General features: G+C 40.1%; 1 protein-coding gene across 1 annotated transcript; it reads left to right on the plus strand.

The window, feature by feature from the left end:
* The first annotated feature begins 5,243 nt into the window (after positions 1-5,243).
* LOC308395726 (transcription factor AP-4-like) lies at positions 5,244-14,691 on the plus strand. Its single transcript, XM_080880699.1, has 7 exons — positions 5,244-5,611; positions 7,547-7,712; positions 7,915-8,013; positions 10,725-10,895; positions 11,516-11,662; positions 11,860-12,024; positions 14,442-14,691. The coding sequence occupies exons 1-7, from the start codon at positions 5,523-5,525 to the stop codon at positions 14,595-14,597; spliced, it is 993 nt and encodes a 330-aa protein (XP_080736825.1). The 5' UTR covers positions 5,244-5,522; the 3' UTR covers positions 14,598-14,691.
* Positions 14,692-16,777: the final 2,086 nt, after the last annotated feature.

Genomic DNA, 16,777 nt, shown 5'->3' on the forward strand with positions numbered 1-16,777 from the left:
GCATGTGTGTTGCTTTAAATACTATAACTTACAAAAACAAAAAACTGTCCAGAGGCACATGTGACCGGTTAAGCTTCAAGGCTTGTGAAAAGGCCTGCTGATATCGTGTTGTTCTAGATGACATACTATGGTTTCATTACAGCAGCAGTGAAGCTATTAGGAATTTATTATGTTGACGGTGTTGTGGTGGTTAGCAGTGTTACCTCACAGCAAGAAGTCTCCACCATCTGGTCGGTGCCTTTCTGTGTGGCGTTTGCATGTTCTCCCCATCTTTGTGTGGGTTCTCTCCAAGTCCTCTGGCTTCCTCCCACAATCCAAAGACAATTAGTGGCGTTAGGTTAATTGATGGTAATACATTTCCCTTAGGTGTGAGTGTGGATGGTTGTCTTTCTCTATGTGTTAGCCCTGCGATAGACTGGCAGCCCGTCCACTCCACCTCTTACCCTATAACAGCTGTGATAGGCGCCAGCTGAAGAGAATGGATGAATGGTTATTTTCCACTTTTCATGTAAAGAAAACAAAGAACCAGATTTTCTGGTTGGGTGACTTTCCAGCTTAATACTGCCACCTGCTGTCCTAAACCGGAGTTTTTTTATGCTGAGGAGCTTCCTTTTATAATAAATTATTATCAGTCTGCATAAAAGGATTTTATTAAGCTGTAATGTTTCCTTTTACTTTTCCCTTTGTGTCCTTTGTATTCAAGGTGACAAATTGAAAAATTTATTTCTTAGCTGTTAAGTGAAAATACTTCCTATTTGGGAGCCATTTAAAATATTTTTTTAAAAACAAATGCACAAGGAAATATATATATATATATATATATATATGTATATATATATATATATATATATATATATATATATATATATATATATATATATATATATATATATATATATATATATATATATATATATATATATATATATATATATGCCATGAAGCTCCTGGCATACAGTTTTTGTGCTGAAGTTAATGCCAGAGGCAGTTTGAAAGTTTGGCTTTATTAAGTCAGCAGAGTGTTGGTCATTTTAATGCACTATGCACCCCGACATTCAGTCACTCTGTTCTTTAAGGTTACGTGGTCTACCACTTCATGGCTGAGTTGCTGTGGTTCCTCAACGCTTCCACTTTGCATTAATACCACATACAGCTCACTGTGGAATATCTAGGAAGGAAGAAATGTCACACACTGGCTTGTTACAACAGTTACTGTAGTAAACCTGAATGCACTGAGTGCTCTAGAACCACCCATTGTTTCACAAATATTTGTATAGGCTAGGGCTGCTCAATTAATCGAATTTTAATCACGATTACGATCTGGGCTTTCAACGATCATTAAAAATGACTGAGCCGATTATTAGCCCCTCCCTCATTTATCCGCGACACCTTAAAGGCCGGTCCGTGAAAATATTGTCGGGCATAAACTGGTCCGTGGCGCAAAAAAGGTTGGAGACCGCTGATTAAGAGGACCCGAGGGAAGCTCGGAAAGCTAAGCAGAAGTTATTTGGAGAGTGACTGCCGTTGGTTGAAAAGAGAGTTTTAAAAAAAACAAACTTCAGTGGTGTTGCACACTATTTTATATTATTTTTTTAAAGTCATTGTTAACCCTTTAAAGCCGGTCAGAGCTGCATGCTCCGTTTTGTGTAACAATTTTTAAATCCCTGTAGAACCTGAACCGTGTAAGCTAGCGCAATAATTTGTTTTGCATATGAAACCGGAGGAGTTGTACTTACATCTGATGCCATCAGCTTGTCCTCGGTCACGGTTTCGTTCCACATATAGCTTTGCAAAAATTGCATAAAAAGCGCTTGCAGGAACAAAAACATAATATTCCAGAAACACGCTTTGCCGTTCCTATCAGCTGTTCGTAACACTTCCCACAGTGAAATGATGCACATGCTGTTTTCTTTGCAAATTTGCATCATAGGATTGTTTTTTGTTTTTCCTGCAGTATATAAAAATTGCTGTATCTCCAAAATAAAACTACGAAGACACTCAAAATAAATTTCCTGTGGTGGGAAACTATTTTTTGCAACTTTGTGGTATTTAAAGTTTTGAGGGATAAGCCTCTTAAATTTCTCCAAGTAGAAATATATGTAAACAAAACAAAAGCGATTTTCAATTTTTTTTTGTAGTTTATTGCACTTTTTTGCAATTTATGTAATTACTATGCACTTAATGCATACATATTATTAAAATATGGGCTATAACAGTTGTATTGATGTATAGCAACTTGAAATGCTCCCACAAATGGCACTACAGCATGTAAAAAAAATAATATAAGCTCTGGTGGACTTGGTTCTATAGTAGGTCTTAAAGGGTTAAATAAATATCGTCAAATAATCGTGATCTCAATTTCAGTGAAAATAATCGTGATTATCATTTTTGCCATAATCGAGCAGCCCTAGTATAGGCAGACTGTATAGAAGGTGCTTGATTTTATACACTTGTGGCAATGGGACTGAAGAAATTAGTTTTTTCTGCTGCTAAGCTTCCTACTCTGCTGCAAACATTTTTAGTAGATATTACCAATAGTAATATTCAGAGGTGTGGACTCCAGTCACATGACTTGGACTCGAGTCAGACTCGAGTCATTAATTTTATGACTTTAGACTTGACTTGAAAAAATGTTCTAAGACTTGTGACTTGACTTGGACTTTTACACCAATGACTTGGGACTTGAATTGGACTTGAACCGGTTTACTTGAAAAGACTTGATATTTTACCCCAAATATAAAATTTAACATGCATATTATATAGAGATTGAAAATGTGACGTCATTCACGGGTAGAACCGCAAAGGATTCTGGGAACTCGTGGCAAGCGGTACTAGCGCACGCAGGCTTTCAATTAAAATCAGTTATACAGCGATAAAAAGAAACACAAAAATGTCAAGAAGCTGTTGTATTATTAACTGCAATAGCCGGTCGCATGACAGCCACGGGAAGCCGACGGGTAAAGAGATCGGTTGTTATCGGATTACGTCGTTGAAGAGAAATTGTTCAAGCCATGTTTCCGAAGTAACAAAGACGCGACGGATGGCCTGGATTGCAGCCATTCAAAGAGCAAATATAACGTCCCAGAACACTCCAGCTCACAGGTTAGTCTGCTCCAAGCATTTACACGAAGGTCAGTGTTTTTTAGTAGTTAATGCGTCATTTTTCTTAACATAATTGGTGATATAGGTTACAAGCAAGTCTGGCGCTGAACAGAAATTGTCGCGCTATGCTCCTTTATTTATTGTGCATAAATAGTGAATTGTCCTGACACAATATTGCGTTTCGCTTCTGTTATTATGGTACATTGACAAAAACATATACTTTTATTCACAGGATAAAACAGGTTTTTTGTATCACTAATTGCCCAGTACGATTACAGCATACAGTATTATTGTCACTGCTACATTTCTGTGATGGGTACCAGAAATTATTTCCACTACTAATTAATTACCGTTGAGCTCAAAGGTCCTATTAATAAACGGTTAAGGAATGTGTATTTATGACGACAATTTGTGAGACTGGTAAACTTATGATATGTACGATGGTCTTTCGTTCTACACGGTGCATTTCAAGGTCCTGCACCCATCCGTCGGTAAACTGTACCTGGGCTTGTTGCAGTGACCTGAAGTTACTAAACTTCATGATCGTATGCGCTCACTCCAAGAACCGTATGATTATAAATATGCATATAAATATGCTAAGATGAGATAGCTGACTTCATCTAACTAGCAAATGTTGTCCAGGCTACGTTGGTGATACAGTTTTTTTTAATGTGTATGATATTTTTGTCATGCGATTTTAAAGCTGGTCCTACAACCGCATCCAAGAATAACATGCAGCTTATCTCAGAACTGTCGGTGAAAATTATTCTTGGAGCTAGGTTTAATTGAGCTGCATTTTAAAGAGGTGCAATTTCACAATTTGTGTATATTTTCTAAGTTCACTATTTTGTCATGTGTTGAGAAAAACACAGATTTTAAAATTACATGGTCTAATATTTACATTTAGCATAACTGCAACATTATTTTTTCGTTTTTGTTTTTTTTAAAGACTCGAAAGGACTTGAAATTCAAAGTTTCAGACTTGTGACTTGACTCGGACTTTTACACCAGTGACTTGAGACTCGACTCTGACTTGCCTGACATTACTTGAGACTTGACTTGAGACTTGAGGATAAAGACTTGAGACTTACTTGAGACTTGCAAAACAATGACTTGGTCCCACCTCTGGTAATATTGGTTTTAAAACTTTGGTTATTTATTATTTCACAGACAAATTGCATTATGGGGACAGATGATCCTCTGAAGTGATCATTATAGGGTGCAGGTGAAAGAAAAGGTTATAAGTATCCTGAACAGCAGCAATGAATGTAATATAATATGATTAGATGGACACTTTTCATAATGAACATTTTTACATTGAAAGCTACTTCCAACTGTTCCCTTGTTCATAAGCAGTTTCTACAGCAGGTAATTCAGAATATTTTATTTGGCAGATTTTTGGATGCCCTTGTAGACAAAAACTACACAATTACTACACAATACCACTGCACAAATAAGCTACTTAAGTGTTTAAGTGTACCTCTGTTTGTGTAATATGTCTGTAATTGAGCTACACGTGAGCATTTCTCTGGATTTAGTCTTGTAATTGTCATTATGGTCATTTAAATTGTAATCCTGTTCATCTCTGTATTACTTTTTTGTTTTATTTCTGTCTCCAGTAGTTTGTTTGTTTTTTTTAAACTTGTGTTGCTTTGGGGGTTTTTTCTTTTCTTTTGTTAAATTTTACGATGGTGACTGACTTTTTTTGTCCAACACATTTTCATGTTGGTCCTTTGTTAACTATGACAAAAATGAAATGAACTGTAGGACGGTTTGTCCATAAGCTTGGTGATGCCATTTATTTACAATATTACTTAAACTTTTATCACAATCAAGATGTCAGTAGTTGATTTTTATGTGATATTGGCAGTATACCAACACTGGACAGTCAGTCGCTGCACTTGGAAAAGCAAGACGCAAACCGCTGCAGTTTAAATTTACCTTTAACCCTGCTGATTCCCAGGTTATAGTTTGGCGTAGTTCAAATTATATAGTCGGTATTTTGCTCACTGCTCGTAGATTTGCAGCACTGCAGTCAGATTCTTGCTGGTCTGTTTGTTCTGCTTTCCGGAAAACGAGGTCTGATTCCAACCAGCTGTTTCCCGCCTCACATAGATCAGCTGCACACACACACACACACACACACTCGTAGTAGGCGGAGGCAAGAAGCCACACACACACACACTGGAGGTAGCCCCATCAGCTGGGGAAAGCAACACAGCTTGAATTGTTATTTTTCTAACGCTTTTCTTCAGTCAAACCGAATTGAAAGCGGCTTTTTAGATGTAAGCTATTGGCAAGTACAGTGGGAGTTCTGCGAGGGAGAAACAAAAACCAACCGAACATCTATTTATTTTAACAAGGAGCGCAGGGGAGGGAGAAGAAAACAGCAAACACGGACTGAAGGTGGCTTTGAAAGCATGGAATATTTCATGATGCCGACAGAGAAGATACAGTCCTTACAACAGTTCAAGAAATCGGAGAAGGATGTTATTGGAGGTCTCTGCAGGTGCGCAAAAATGCAAACCATCGGTGTTGTTACCGAACTGCGTGAATAAATAACCTTTCGTGTAGCGCGTGTATGTGTGTGCGCTGCAGTCAGCCTTCATGTAGCATGCTGTTAGCTTCGCTGCCATGTCTTGGCAGCAGGAGCGTGGTTGTGGAAATTAGCAGCCAGTGCTTGTGCCAGTTGATGTTGTTAGAGACGAGGATATATGTAACATTTCACCCCCTTGCTTTTAAATACGCTGGCTGAATTGTTTGTAATAACTTATAATAAAGCATGTTTGTAACCGCCTGGCTCAGGAATATGTAAATCAGTGAGGTGAAATCGATACATTGCCGTCTAGAGCACGTGGTAGTTAACCCGCCGCTTTGCTGCTACACAACAAATCACGTTTGTAACGTCACCGTTGCCCAAAAAAACTGGCCATATTAACTAAATCGCTCGTGTGTGTCATCTATGTGTAGCTATGATGAAGTATGTGGTGTAAAATCGTGTCCGGGGATAAAAAATGCGTGTTTAAATACTGATCCGCGGCGTAGTCGTCGTTGCGTCTTGTGCTAAAATTAGCTTAGCGTGGCTAACTAGTTAGCTCTTACTGCGCACATCTTCCAGCCGTATGAAATACACACAGGCGTCTCATAACTCGTATTTCCCGAGTCGTTTAGCTAAAATACGTCGTTTGTTGTGTGGTGCGACAGTTATGAGTGTTTATCGGTTAATGTTGGATCGATAACTTAAGTTCTAGCTTCATGCTAAATGGGGAAAGCATTGTTCTCTATGACGCCAGGGGGGCCTGTGGCGGAGTGGAGTCACGTTTCAGGGCTGCTACCGTGCAGACGCGCCCCCCGGCGGCCGTGCCGCAGGCCCGCAGCTCCCGGCAGCGTCAGCAGACAACAGCTGGTTTTATGTCTGAGCTACAAACCCCGGCGCGTTCAAGTCTGTGGGAGAAATGCGGTGTTTCTTCCCGAGTCGACGTAAACACCCCTATAATTTGTGTCAAACGTTAATATGAAACTGAATGTGTAGAAACAGATCTTTTTGTTTAGATAATTATTTTTTTGCCTTTGATATTCACAGTTTTGGTTGTTAATCTGTTATTCTTTAGTCAATCGTTCACTTTTTTTGTAGCCAAAGAAAAGTCTTTGTGTGCTTAAACATTGGTCTAGATATGGTACAGAATTTCCGCGAATAGTTTTTCCTAACACCAAGGAAAGAAATGGCAGGCAAAAAGACAGTTTTTATCTAAAAATTAACGTTTTAGGATATTTACCTAACCAAAGATGTCTTCCTCGTGTCTAAATTTATAAAAGTGAAAGTAAATAATGCATAATTTGCATATTTCACTCTAGAACTAGACCCTCCGGATCTAATACGATATTTTAAATATGTATAAATCTAAGTAATAGAGAAAGATTACTGATTATATGTTAATATCACAGTTAATGTTCACTAAATGTTGTTAAGTTGCAAGCTTTACAATTTGATTGGCACATGCCTGCCTACTCTTTCATTTTTTGTAGGACAGACATGTTTACAACTATGTGAGCCATGTGTTCGGTCTGACCTTTAGGCCTAGTAAAACATCACAGATCTGGTTCTTCAGGTTTGCTGCGGAAGTCTGACTTGAATGGTTCACTTATTTTTCCCTCTGAGTAAATATGTCAGAAGGTTTTGTTACCATGATATTCATACTCATGCTCTACAAGTGCTTTAAGGGGCAATGAGTTCAGATGAATGCCCTGTAAAGTTCCAGGTAAAAGGTTTCAGATTGCAGCTAGTTACAGACTTTATTGTCCCAGTGTGTCATTTTAACCCAGAATACATATTTGCTCAGATCTAATGCTAACCTTAATTATGTTTGAAAGGGGAACTTACGCTTTCTTGGTGACTTCACGACACAGTCATGATCATCTTCTTCATTTGACCTCTCTCCTTCAGCCTGGCCAACATCCCCCTCAGTCCAGAGACTGCTCAGGACCAAGAGAGGCGAATTCGCAGGGAAATCGCTAATAGCAACGAGCGCCGGCGTATGCAGAGCATCAACGCAGGATTCCAGTCCCTGAAGACACTCCTGCCGCACACCGACGGGGAGAAACTCAGCAAGGTGCTCCAAACGTGCACACATTGACACACACACACGTGCGCGTGCACAGTGTTGTTCAATTAACCAAATGTTGGCACAGCAAGAATACAAAGTGACTCGGCACAAATGCGCAAAGGAGGGAATAAAGTTAATTTGTGCCTGTTTTTGCACTAATATCACATCTGCTCTAGAGTTCAGCTTTTGTTTTTTTCCCCACTTTCAGGCGGCCATCCTGCAGCAGACAGCAGACTATATCTTCACCTTGGAGCAGGAAAAGACGCAGCTTCTGGCACAGAACAATCAGCTCAAGCGCTTCATCCAGGTAACAGCATGTCTCCCTGTTTTTCTTTTCTTTTTTTCTTTTTTTTTTACATAAAATGTTCTTAAGTATAAAATGGGGTTGAATTCATGTCAGTGTCACACAGATGAGATACTGATCTGTTATACAGAATATATATTATCTTACATGAGTACTAATGGTGTGTTTTTGGGGCCAAAACAATCCTTATGGTTTTGTCTTCAGCTCAGGTTCCTCCCCAGGAGGAGACTTGAATGTAGAATTGATCCAGATCACTGACATGTACAACAGAATTTAGAGAATATATAAGACATATTTTTTTCAGTAGACCTTCAGTCAAAAACATGCATTGTTTTTCTGTTAAGGAGGAGCTCTGATAGTGTGTGAGCTCTGTGTGACCATTGGCCTGATTAAAAATAATAGTTGTTTATTCAACAATGGCAAAATTGTGTGTCCACAAGAGCAGATACCGTTTTTACCCCTCAGACGTAAAAGGCTGATGGGGAATTGTCCTCCTGCCGGGCAGCATGGACACATAAGTCTGGTGAATGCCATAACTTGAGAACAAGGAAATGTAGAATTTTGAAAATGATACTATAGGTGTAATTATTACGAGGCTGAGGGGTAGCACTGGCGGGCTCACACACACACACACACACACACTGGGAATCTTTACAATACTGACATACAGCAAATGAATGATCTAGCTTTGCTTTAACCCTTTAAAGCCGGTCGGAGTGGACACGCTCCATTTTGCGTAACTATTTTTAAATCCCGGTAGCACTGCAACCACGTAAGCTAGCGCAATACTTTTTTTTTGCATATGAAACCGGAGGAGTTGTACTTACATCTTATGCCATCAGCTTGTCCTAGGTCACAGTTTCCTTCCACATATAGCTTTGCAAAAACTGCATAAAAAGCACTTGCAGCAACAAAAACACAATATTCCAGAAACAGGCTTTGCCGATCCAATCAGCTGTTTGTAACACTTCCTACGTCCATCAGCGTGAACTGTCACTTGTCTTCCATGTCCTGCCCGAAACCGGAAGTGACGTCATTTTGCGGAAATGTAGTTTTTTACCATCGTGGCCTTATGAGCCTATACTTGTGTTTTTAAAAGTTATGTTTGACTTTATGACTTTCTGTGTCGTTTCTGGGATGCTGAGGACTCATATTGCACTGCTGGAAATATTTTATTTTGATGCATATGCTGTTATTTTGCAAATTTGCACTATAATATATTTTTTCATTTTTCCTGCAGTATATGAAAATTGGTGTATCTCAAAAATAAAACTATGAAGACACTTAAAATAAATTTCCTGTGGTGGGAAACTAGTTTGTGCAACTTTTTTGTATTTACAGTTTTGAGGGATAAGCCTCTTAAATTTCTCTAACTAGAAATATATGTTAAAAAATCAAAAACGATTTTAAATTTTTTTGTAGTTTATTGCACTTTTTTGCAATTTATGTAATTACTATGCACTTAATGCAGACAAATTATTAAAATTTGGGCTAAAATGGTTGTATTGATGTATAGCAACTTGAAATGCTCCAAAAAAATGGCTCCACAGCATGTAAAAATATACTATACGCTCTGGCGGACTTGGTTCTATGGTAGGTCTTAAAGGGTTAACTTGTTAACGGAAGTAGGCTGACAGCTATGTTAAATCTCAATATTTGATGGTTCAATATTTTATTGTACCCTCCACACACAGTCAAATTTTTCACCCAACAGAAACAGCTAAGTTAAGGGGAAAACGAGTGTCTCTGCAAGTGCAGTCACATTATGTTGTAATTTAAAGATTAGCCCAGTGGTCGGAAATCTCCTCCCTTTGTTTGATGGATCAGTAGATTTAACTCACACAACCAGTTGGTTGTAGTTGCTCGTGCACATCCAGTTGCGTCGGTTGCAAACGTGAAGAGATGCAACATTAAACTATAGTGAGGCAGAATCGGGTCATTTTGATTCTGATTAGAGATATTAATTTAATGCATGAAAGGGGAAATGAGCTAAATGTTGCTTTGACTGGAGAGCTATTGACAATAACTTTGACCATCATTGATTGCACAACACAGACTGGTCATTTTCTTCAAAGGTATTAGACAGTAGTGTAAGCAGACAGTGTATTAGATATAGTGTTAGTAATAGAGATGGGAGGCAGTCTTAATTGAGTCCCTCCACCAATTTCAGTTACTCGAGTCACTATTTGATGACTCCTGAAGTGAAGATTGACAAATAAAGCTGGTGGAAAAAGTTAACCTACTTGAAAACGCTCAGTGAGAGGAAGCTAACCTGAGAGCTAATAAATAAAAACAAAACATTTCATTTTATAAATACAGATGCACACTGACAACACAGAAATTCAGCTTTTTGAGTGTTGCAGAATCACTTCAATTATTGTGAGCAGCAGATTACACCAATACCGAGTTGGTCTGTGATTCTTACCTATAGTCAGTTGTTAAGTTTTTCATCTTACACCTTTGTCATTACAGACAAATTGTAACTTCCTGTTTAGCTTCATGGAGTTACAGTTGTAGCCAAACTTAGCTTGAATTAGTTTTTTGCACATTTAAATGTATGTTTACTGAAGTCATTTTTTTTACCTTCCCATTGGTTCACACTGCCTCTTTGTTCAGGTCAGCATAGGCACCATGTGTTGTTTTAAATGGAGAAGAAAATTACACCAATCGTGTTGTTTCACATTTAACCGAATGTGGTTTCCTTGTCGTTACAGGAGTTAAGTGGCTCATCGCCTAAAAGGAGGCGAGCAGAGGAGAAGGATGAAGGGATTGGGTCTCCAGACATGTTGGAGGAGGAGAAGGTTGAAGAGCTGAGGAGGGAGATGTTAGAGCTGCGGCAGCAACTGGACAAGGAGCGCTCGGCTCGCATGCAGCTGGAGGATCAGGTGAGGTTAAAGCAGGGAGTTGGAAGTGAAGGTGGAAAAGAAATATCCTTTTCCTTCCGTGTTATTATGTGTATTTAAAAGACATTTCACTTTCTTGCTGTCATTACAAATAAGAGAGAACGTTTGATTCGAAAGAAAAGGTACAAAAATAGGACTGTTAATTTACCCAGGCTATACAAATAAGTTCGTTTACACCTTCAGGCTACAAAATAGTCTCAACTACTGGTCGTGATATCATATTATAAAATCTTCAGCTTGTGGGGCTGACAGATTTTCCGGTACTCGAGCCGGTTCCTCATAAGCTCACATCCTGGATCGACCTGAAGAGCAGGTTGAGACAAAGGAGGTGGGACAGGTGCAGAAGACAAACAAGACTTTAATTACGTTGTTTAAGTGGAAGGTAAACATCAGAGGAATACATGGCAGTTATGTGTCTTGGACACTTTTTTCTTTTTCAGACAGTCATTATGTTTCCAGTGGAAACACTGTGTTGATATTACAGTGTTAAGATGAAGTTTCCCATTAGAGTATTTATTTGACAAGAATGCTGGGATATATTTTCTGTTGCTCTTAAAATTGTCAGTCTATCTTTGGTTGATGTAATTGTGTGCATTGTGTAGGTGCGCTCTCTGGACACTCAGCTGCACCCAGAGCGTCTGAAGGTGATCACCCAGCAGGTGGAAGAGGAGCATGCACTCATCCAGAGCCAGACCCTGCTACGGCTACACCAGATCCACGCTGTGGACAGACAGACACACAGTCCACAGGTTAGAAACAAACATGCTCAAAACTTAATGTGTACCTGTGCTACTGTTTCTGAACTGGAAGAGGCGGCAGATTGCTCCAACAGCCTCTGAAGTGGCCAATATTGTATGGAGCTCAGCTGTGATGTGGGCATATGTATTTATGGAATGGAAAACACACTTTGATGTCTGTTTTATAAATATTTTGTGTGTTCCTCTAGGTGTTGGCTTCTCCCCCTGCCCCCACCCACCACCCCACGGTGATAGTCCCAGCTCCAACACTAACCCAGCACCCCCACCATCACGTCACAGTGGTCACCATGAGCCCATCAGCCCACACCAGCACGGTGTCCACCTCTAGACAGAACCTGGACACCATTGTGCAGGTTTGAACTTTTTTCACTTTAGAGGATCCTTGCTGATTAGGCATTGACATTGCATTACTTTACATTTTCACACTGCAGTATTTACTAGGCAGGTTTTGGGTGTCTGACACGTTCAATGTGTGTTCAGCAGCCCTGAAAAACGTCTGTGTGGTGCTCGATGTTATTTGAGTAGACTCCAAGGCAACCGAAACGAGCATTTTCCTCGGCTCAAATAATGTTTCTGCAGTGGTCCTACAGACAGGTTTGAAGACCTGTGTCTACATATTATAGTTTACTGTCACCAGGGGGCAGTGTTACAAACAACTGGTCTGCGGTAGGGATGGGTGCCGAAACACCAAGTATTACTGACCCTGAGGCAAAACTATTAAAGACCGGTGTGTCAGTAAAATCTGACGTTATTGTTATTTTACATTTTATCTGACACCATCATTACTAATTGAGACATTAATCTGACATGCATTTTGGCTATTTCCTGTCCAGAAGAGAATTCTCTGCCTCTGAGCTTAGATGTGAACGGTGGTGTAGCTCTGCGTCACACATGCGTGTGCATGTGTGACGCAGAACTCACTTCACTAGAGTCCATGCTGACAGCGATTGTTGCCCTGGAAAGGAAAAAACATGAAAACACTAAACTAATTTGTGTCACATTCAGACAAAGAAAAGCAAAGTTTTCTCCTTTTTAGCTCATAATTCATCTGCTGCTGTCAAGTTATGTAAGACTAGCACCCTGAAACATGCACACAATTGTCGTAAGTTATCAGTTATCTTATCTAAAACATGAAAGTGGTTTAATGATTAAATGATCAAAGTAATTACTAACAAGCTGATTGTTATGCATTCAGTCCCAGGTCGTCAAAAAATCCTCTGAGCCATTACTTTCGATTCCTAATCCCAAATCCTCAAATTCAGTTTCAGATCACTCAGTGATTTGGAACTCAAACTAATGTCACTGCACAATAACTTGTCTTAAAAAGCCCGCAACATCTGTTCAGTGCAGAGGTTTGAAATTTTTAAAATATTGGATGCAGTGTACATGGACTTAATTTACAGTGTATTGTTTATCCATCCATCCATCTTTTTCCACTATATCCGAGGCCGGGTCGCGGGGGCAGCAGCCTAAGCAGAGAAGCCCAGACCTCCCTCTCCCCAGCCACCTCCTCCAGCTTGTCCGGGGGAACACAAAGGCGTTCCCAGGCCAGTCGAGAGATATAATCTCTCCAGCATGTCCTGGGTCTGCCCCGGGGCCTCCTCCCGGTGGGACATGCCCGGAACACCGTGCCCAGGAGGCGCCCAGGGGGCATCCTTGTCAGATGCCCAAACCACCTCAGCTGGCTCCTTTCAATGTGGAGGAGCAGCGGCTCTACTCTGAGCCCCTCCCAGATGGCTGAACTTCTCACCCTATCTCTAAGGGAGAGGCCAGCCACCCTTCGGAGGAAGCTCATTTCCGCCACTTGTATCCGCGATCTCGTTCTTTCGGTCACTACCCACAGCTCGTGGCCACAGGTGAGGGTAGGGACGTAGATCGACCGGTAAATTGAGAGCTTCGCTTTTACTCTGAGCTCTCTCTTCACCACAACGGACCGGTACACCAATCCGTCTGTTGATCTCTGGCTCCCTTCTCATGTTTAATTATTATAAATTCATTATATTTTATGTTTATATTTTGAGGGTTCTAGACAGATGATAAATGACAAAATCATATATGATCTGATAGGAGTTATGTTAAAGTACCAGTTCAATAGCATTACCACTAAGAGTAGTAATGCTGTTACAGTGGTGTCAGTCCTTAGTCTGTGGGCTGCTTTTGCTTGTTCTTGGTCCTTGCCAGCTGCAGCAGAGAACATACAAAGAGCTGAAGTGAAACCGACTGTTTGAAAACAATGAAAAGTGTCCGCTGCGGTCACCATCTGTGCTTCTCATGCTCCATTTTATCATCTTCTGACATCCTGTTTGGAAGGAACTTGGCCATCGCTCCATTCCTTGTTCCAGCCCACTTCTCAACCAGTCAGCATACACATACTGTCATGCTTGTCGAGCTACATGCTGTTGCGTCATTGGAGGGCTGCATGCAACCACATTTGTGCTGGTTGCATACCCCTCTGCAAAGTCAAAAACCTACAAAAATAAACACGCGTGTTACCATAAAACAAGCATTAGCCTGATTGCCAATGTTGGGTTAAGTGAAGCCAGATAATAGAAAGAGAGCCTGGGTTTGTTGAGCTTGATTCATAGTGCACGACCCAGGTCTCTATGCTTTTCTGCATGTTAAAACAAAAGGTTCAAGCAGACTAACTAGCCTGATCTTCATGGGTCTTTACTGCAATGGAGAGTTGGAGAGTACTTTGTATGGAAAGCTGCTTTTGCTTGTTAGTCTGTTTATTGCCTCATATTTAAAGTATACTTTCTTACCTTCCCAGGCCATCCAGCATATCGAACGCACTCAGGAGAGGAGAGCCAGCGCTGAGGAGGAGCAGAGAAGAGCTGTCATTGTAAGCCCCGCCCACATCGCCATGGACACCGCCTGCTCTGACACAGACACTGACACAGAGGGGGAGGACAGTTCAATGAATTGATCCATCCCATGAACTCTCTCTCTCTTTTACTCTCCCTCACACACACACACACACACACACACACACACACACACACACACACACACATAAATACCTTTTCACTGTAAGATTCCCTCCAGGAGGTTGACTGCTTTTTGACAGAAAAAAAAAAGGAGAAAAAAAAAACGTCGTCTTTGGCATTATCCAAACTCCTAAAATCCAATGGTTAAGCTCTGTGTCAGTCTTGTACTGTAAAATCTCTTAATATTGAAAACATAGGATGGTCAGCGTGCAGAGGAGACACTGTGGGATCTCTCGAGGCTGTCTTTCAATGGCAGAGCCGGTCTGTGACTATTATGAAACTTGAGGGTCTTCTAGTGTAAAAAGCTATCAGCATCAGTCCGCCCTTCATTTTGTGTTTACGCGTCGCAGTAATCCATCGTCACTGGCACACCGGCAGTATTACTTGTGCTTCAAACTGATGGGAGTCAGTGTAACAGAGAGCTGAATGTATGATCGCAATAACCGAGCAGCTCTCAATTCTGAAACTCAAACTACAGCTGAAGCAGTTTCGAAATGCCAGAATTTGGAATGAAATTCACCTAATTACAAGTTTAATTTGAGGATACTCGCTTAAAGAAATTGTCTGATTTTACTTGAAAGAAAAAATGCTTTTAATGTCTAAATAAGCCCTTAAAATAAGCTCTTGATCAATTTACTTTGGTCGTCTTTTTGGTTATGTTTTTGTTAACTTTATGTCAGCGTTACTGAATACGGAAGGTGAACAATTTCTTAAATTGAATTTATCAAATTGGAGGTTTATCAGGTTTTTACAGGGAACCGGGGTCCCTGAGGGGATTTTTTTAAATTTTATTTTATTTTTTTTAAACAGATTCTGATTTCAGTTTTGAACCAGCCGCCATCAAATGTTGGTTTATCGCTCGAAAATATTAACCAACGTTCACGTCTGGTGTTAATTTATGATCGCTCCCAGACAATTTGACTGAATCAGATTTTTTTTTCTTCTTTTTTTTTAATTGTAAATGAAAATATGTGAAGTTTAGCTGATGCGATTTGGATGATTCATATGCTTGCACTGCATGCAGGCTTCTGGTGTTCCTCCAAAGACTATCTAAGTCTCTTTTAGTCCTGGTTTATTAATTTCAGTGACTATGCACTAACGTTTTTTGGTATTTATGCAATTCCATCTTCATTACATTTGTTGGTGTCATTTCTACATGAGGTGAAGATCTCTATGCACCGTCAATAGGTGGTCACGCGCCTACAGTATATGTATGAAACTTGATGAGCTTGTGTCAAAGAATGTAGTCTCTACTTGCAAGGTGCTCTTTTGATAACCCTGGTGCTCTGCTGATGAGCAGTGAGCTGAGGCCAAAACCCTTCATGTAACCGTTAATCACATTTCCTACAGATCCTGTTTTTTGTTTGTTTGTTTTTTTGTTAAATATTTGTCATTTACACACTTTGAACATGCTCAGAGTGTAGAGCAGGGATGGGTTTTCAGGGTTGCTCACACGCAGAAATGAGCAGCTTTAGGTGGGGAAAACTGAGCAAACAAATCAGATCATTGTCAGTTTTCAGGGCATCAACATTGGCTACAAAAAGGGCAAAAACACTGTTTGGTAAAATGTAAAATTGATACAACACCCAGCTACAATCCCTCCATTTGTCTGTCTCAAAAAAGCACCAAGTCTGTCCACCTCATGTTACTTTGTTCATATTTCTTGGGAATTTGACTGGAAACCCCTGCTACAAGCCTCTCTCCTGTCATACCCAATTTGATACGCTGACTTGATGCTGTAAACATTCCCTTTTCTTGGATTTGTATCTGTCTTTTGATCTCTTGTATGTTCTGTTGCCAACGGAATGCATATTACTAATCGGCATTTTCTCTCGTCTGAAGTAATCTTTTGTTATGACATTTTGTTTATTTCTTGCGGGGTCTTTATTTTTTTATTTTTTTTTATTTTTTTTTTTCATGAACACATGACTGATGCGTTCAGTGACACTGTCTTGTGTAGGATGTGTGGACACTAGTCACTCCCAGGCATCAGGTTAGACTAGACTAGCATTTTCATGCCAAACGTGGGGTATTTTTCATATTTTGTTTGTGAAACTTTGTTAAAGGGTTTGGTGTTGCTCTGACATATGACAACAGCCTGATTTTAATCTGGGCTGTT

This window comes from Rhamphochromis sp. 'chilingali' (assembly GCF_963969265.1).
Source record: "Rhamphochromis sp. 'chilingali' genome assembly, chromosome: 4".
In the NCBI taxonomy this organism is placed as follows: domain Eukaryota; kingdom Metazoa; phylum Chordata; class Actinopteri; order Cichliformes; family Cichlidae; genus Rhamphochromis; species Rhamphochromis sp. 'chilingali'.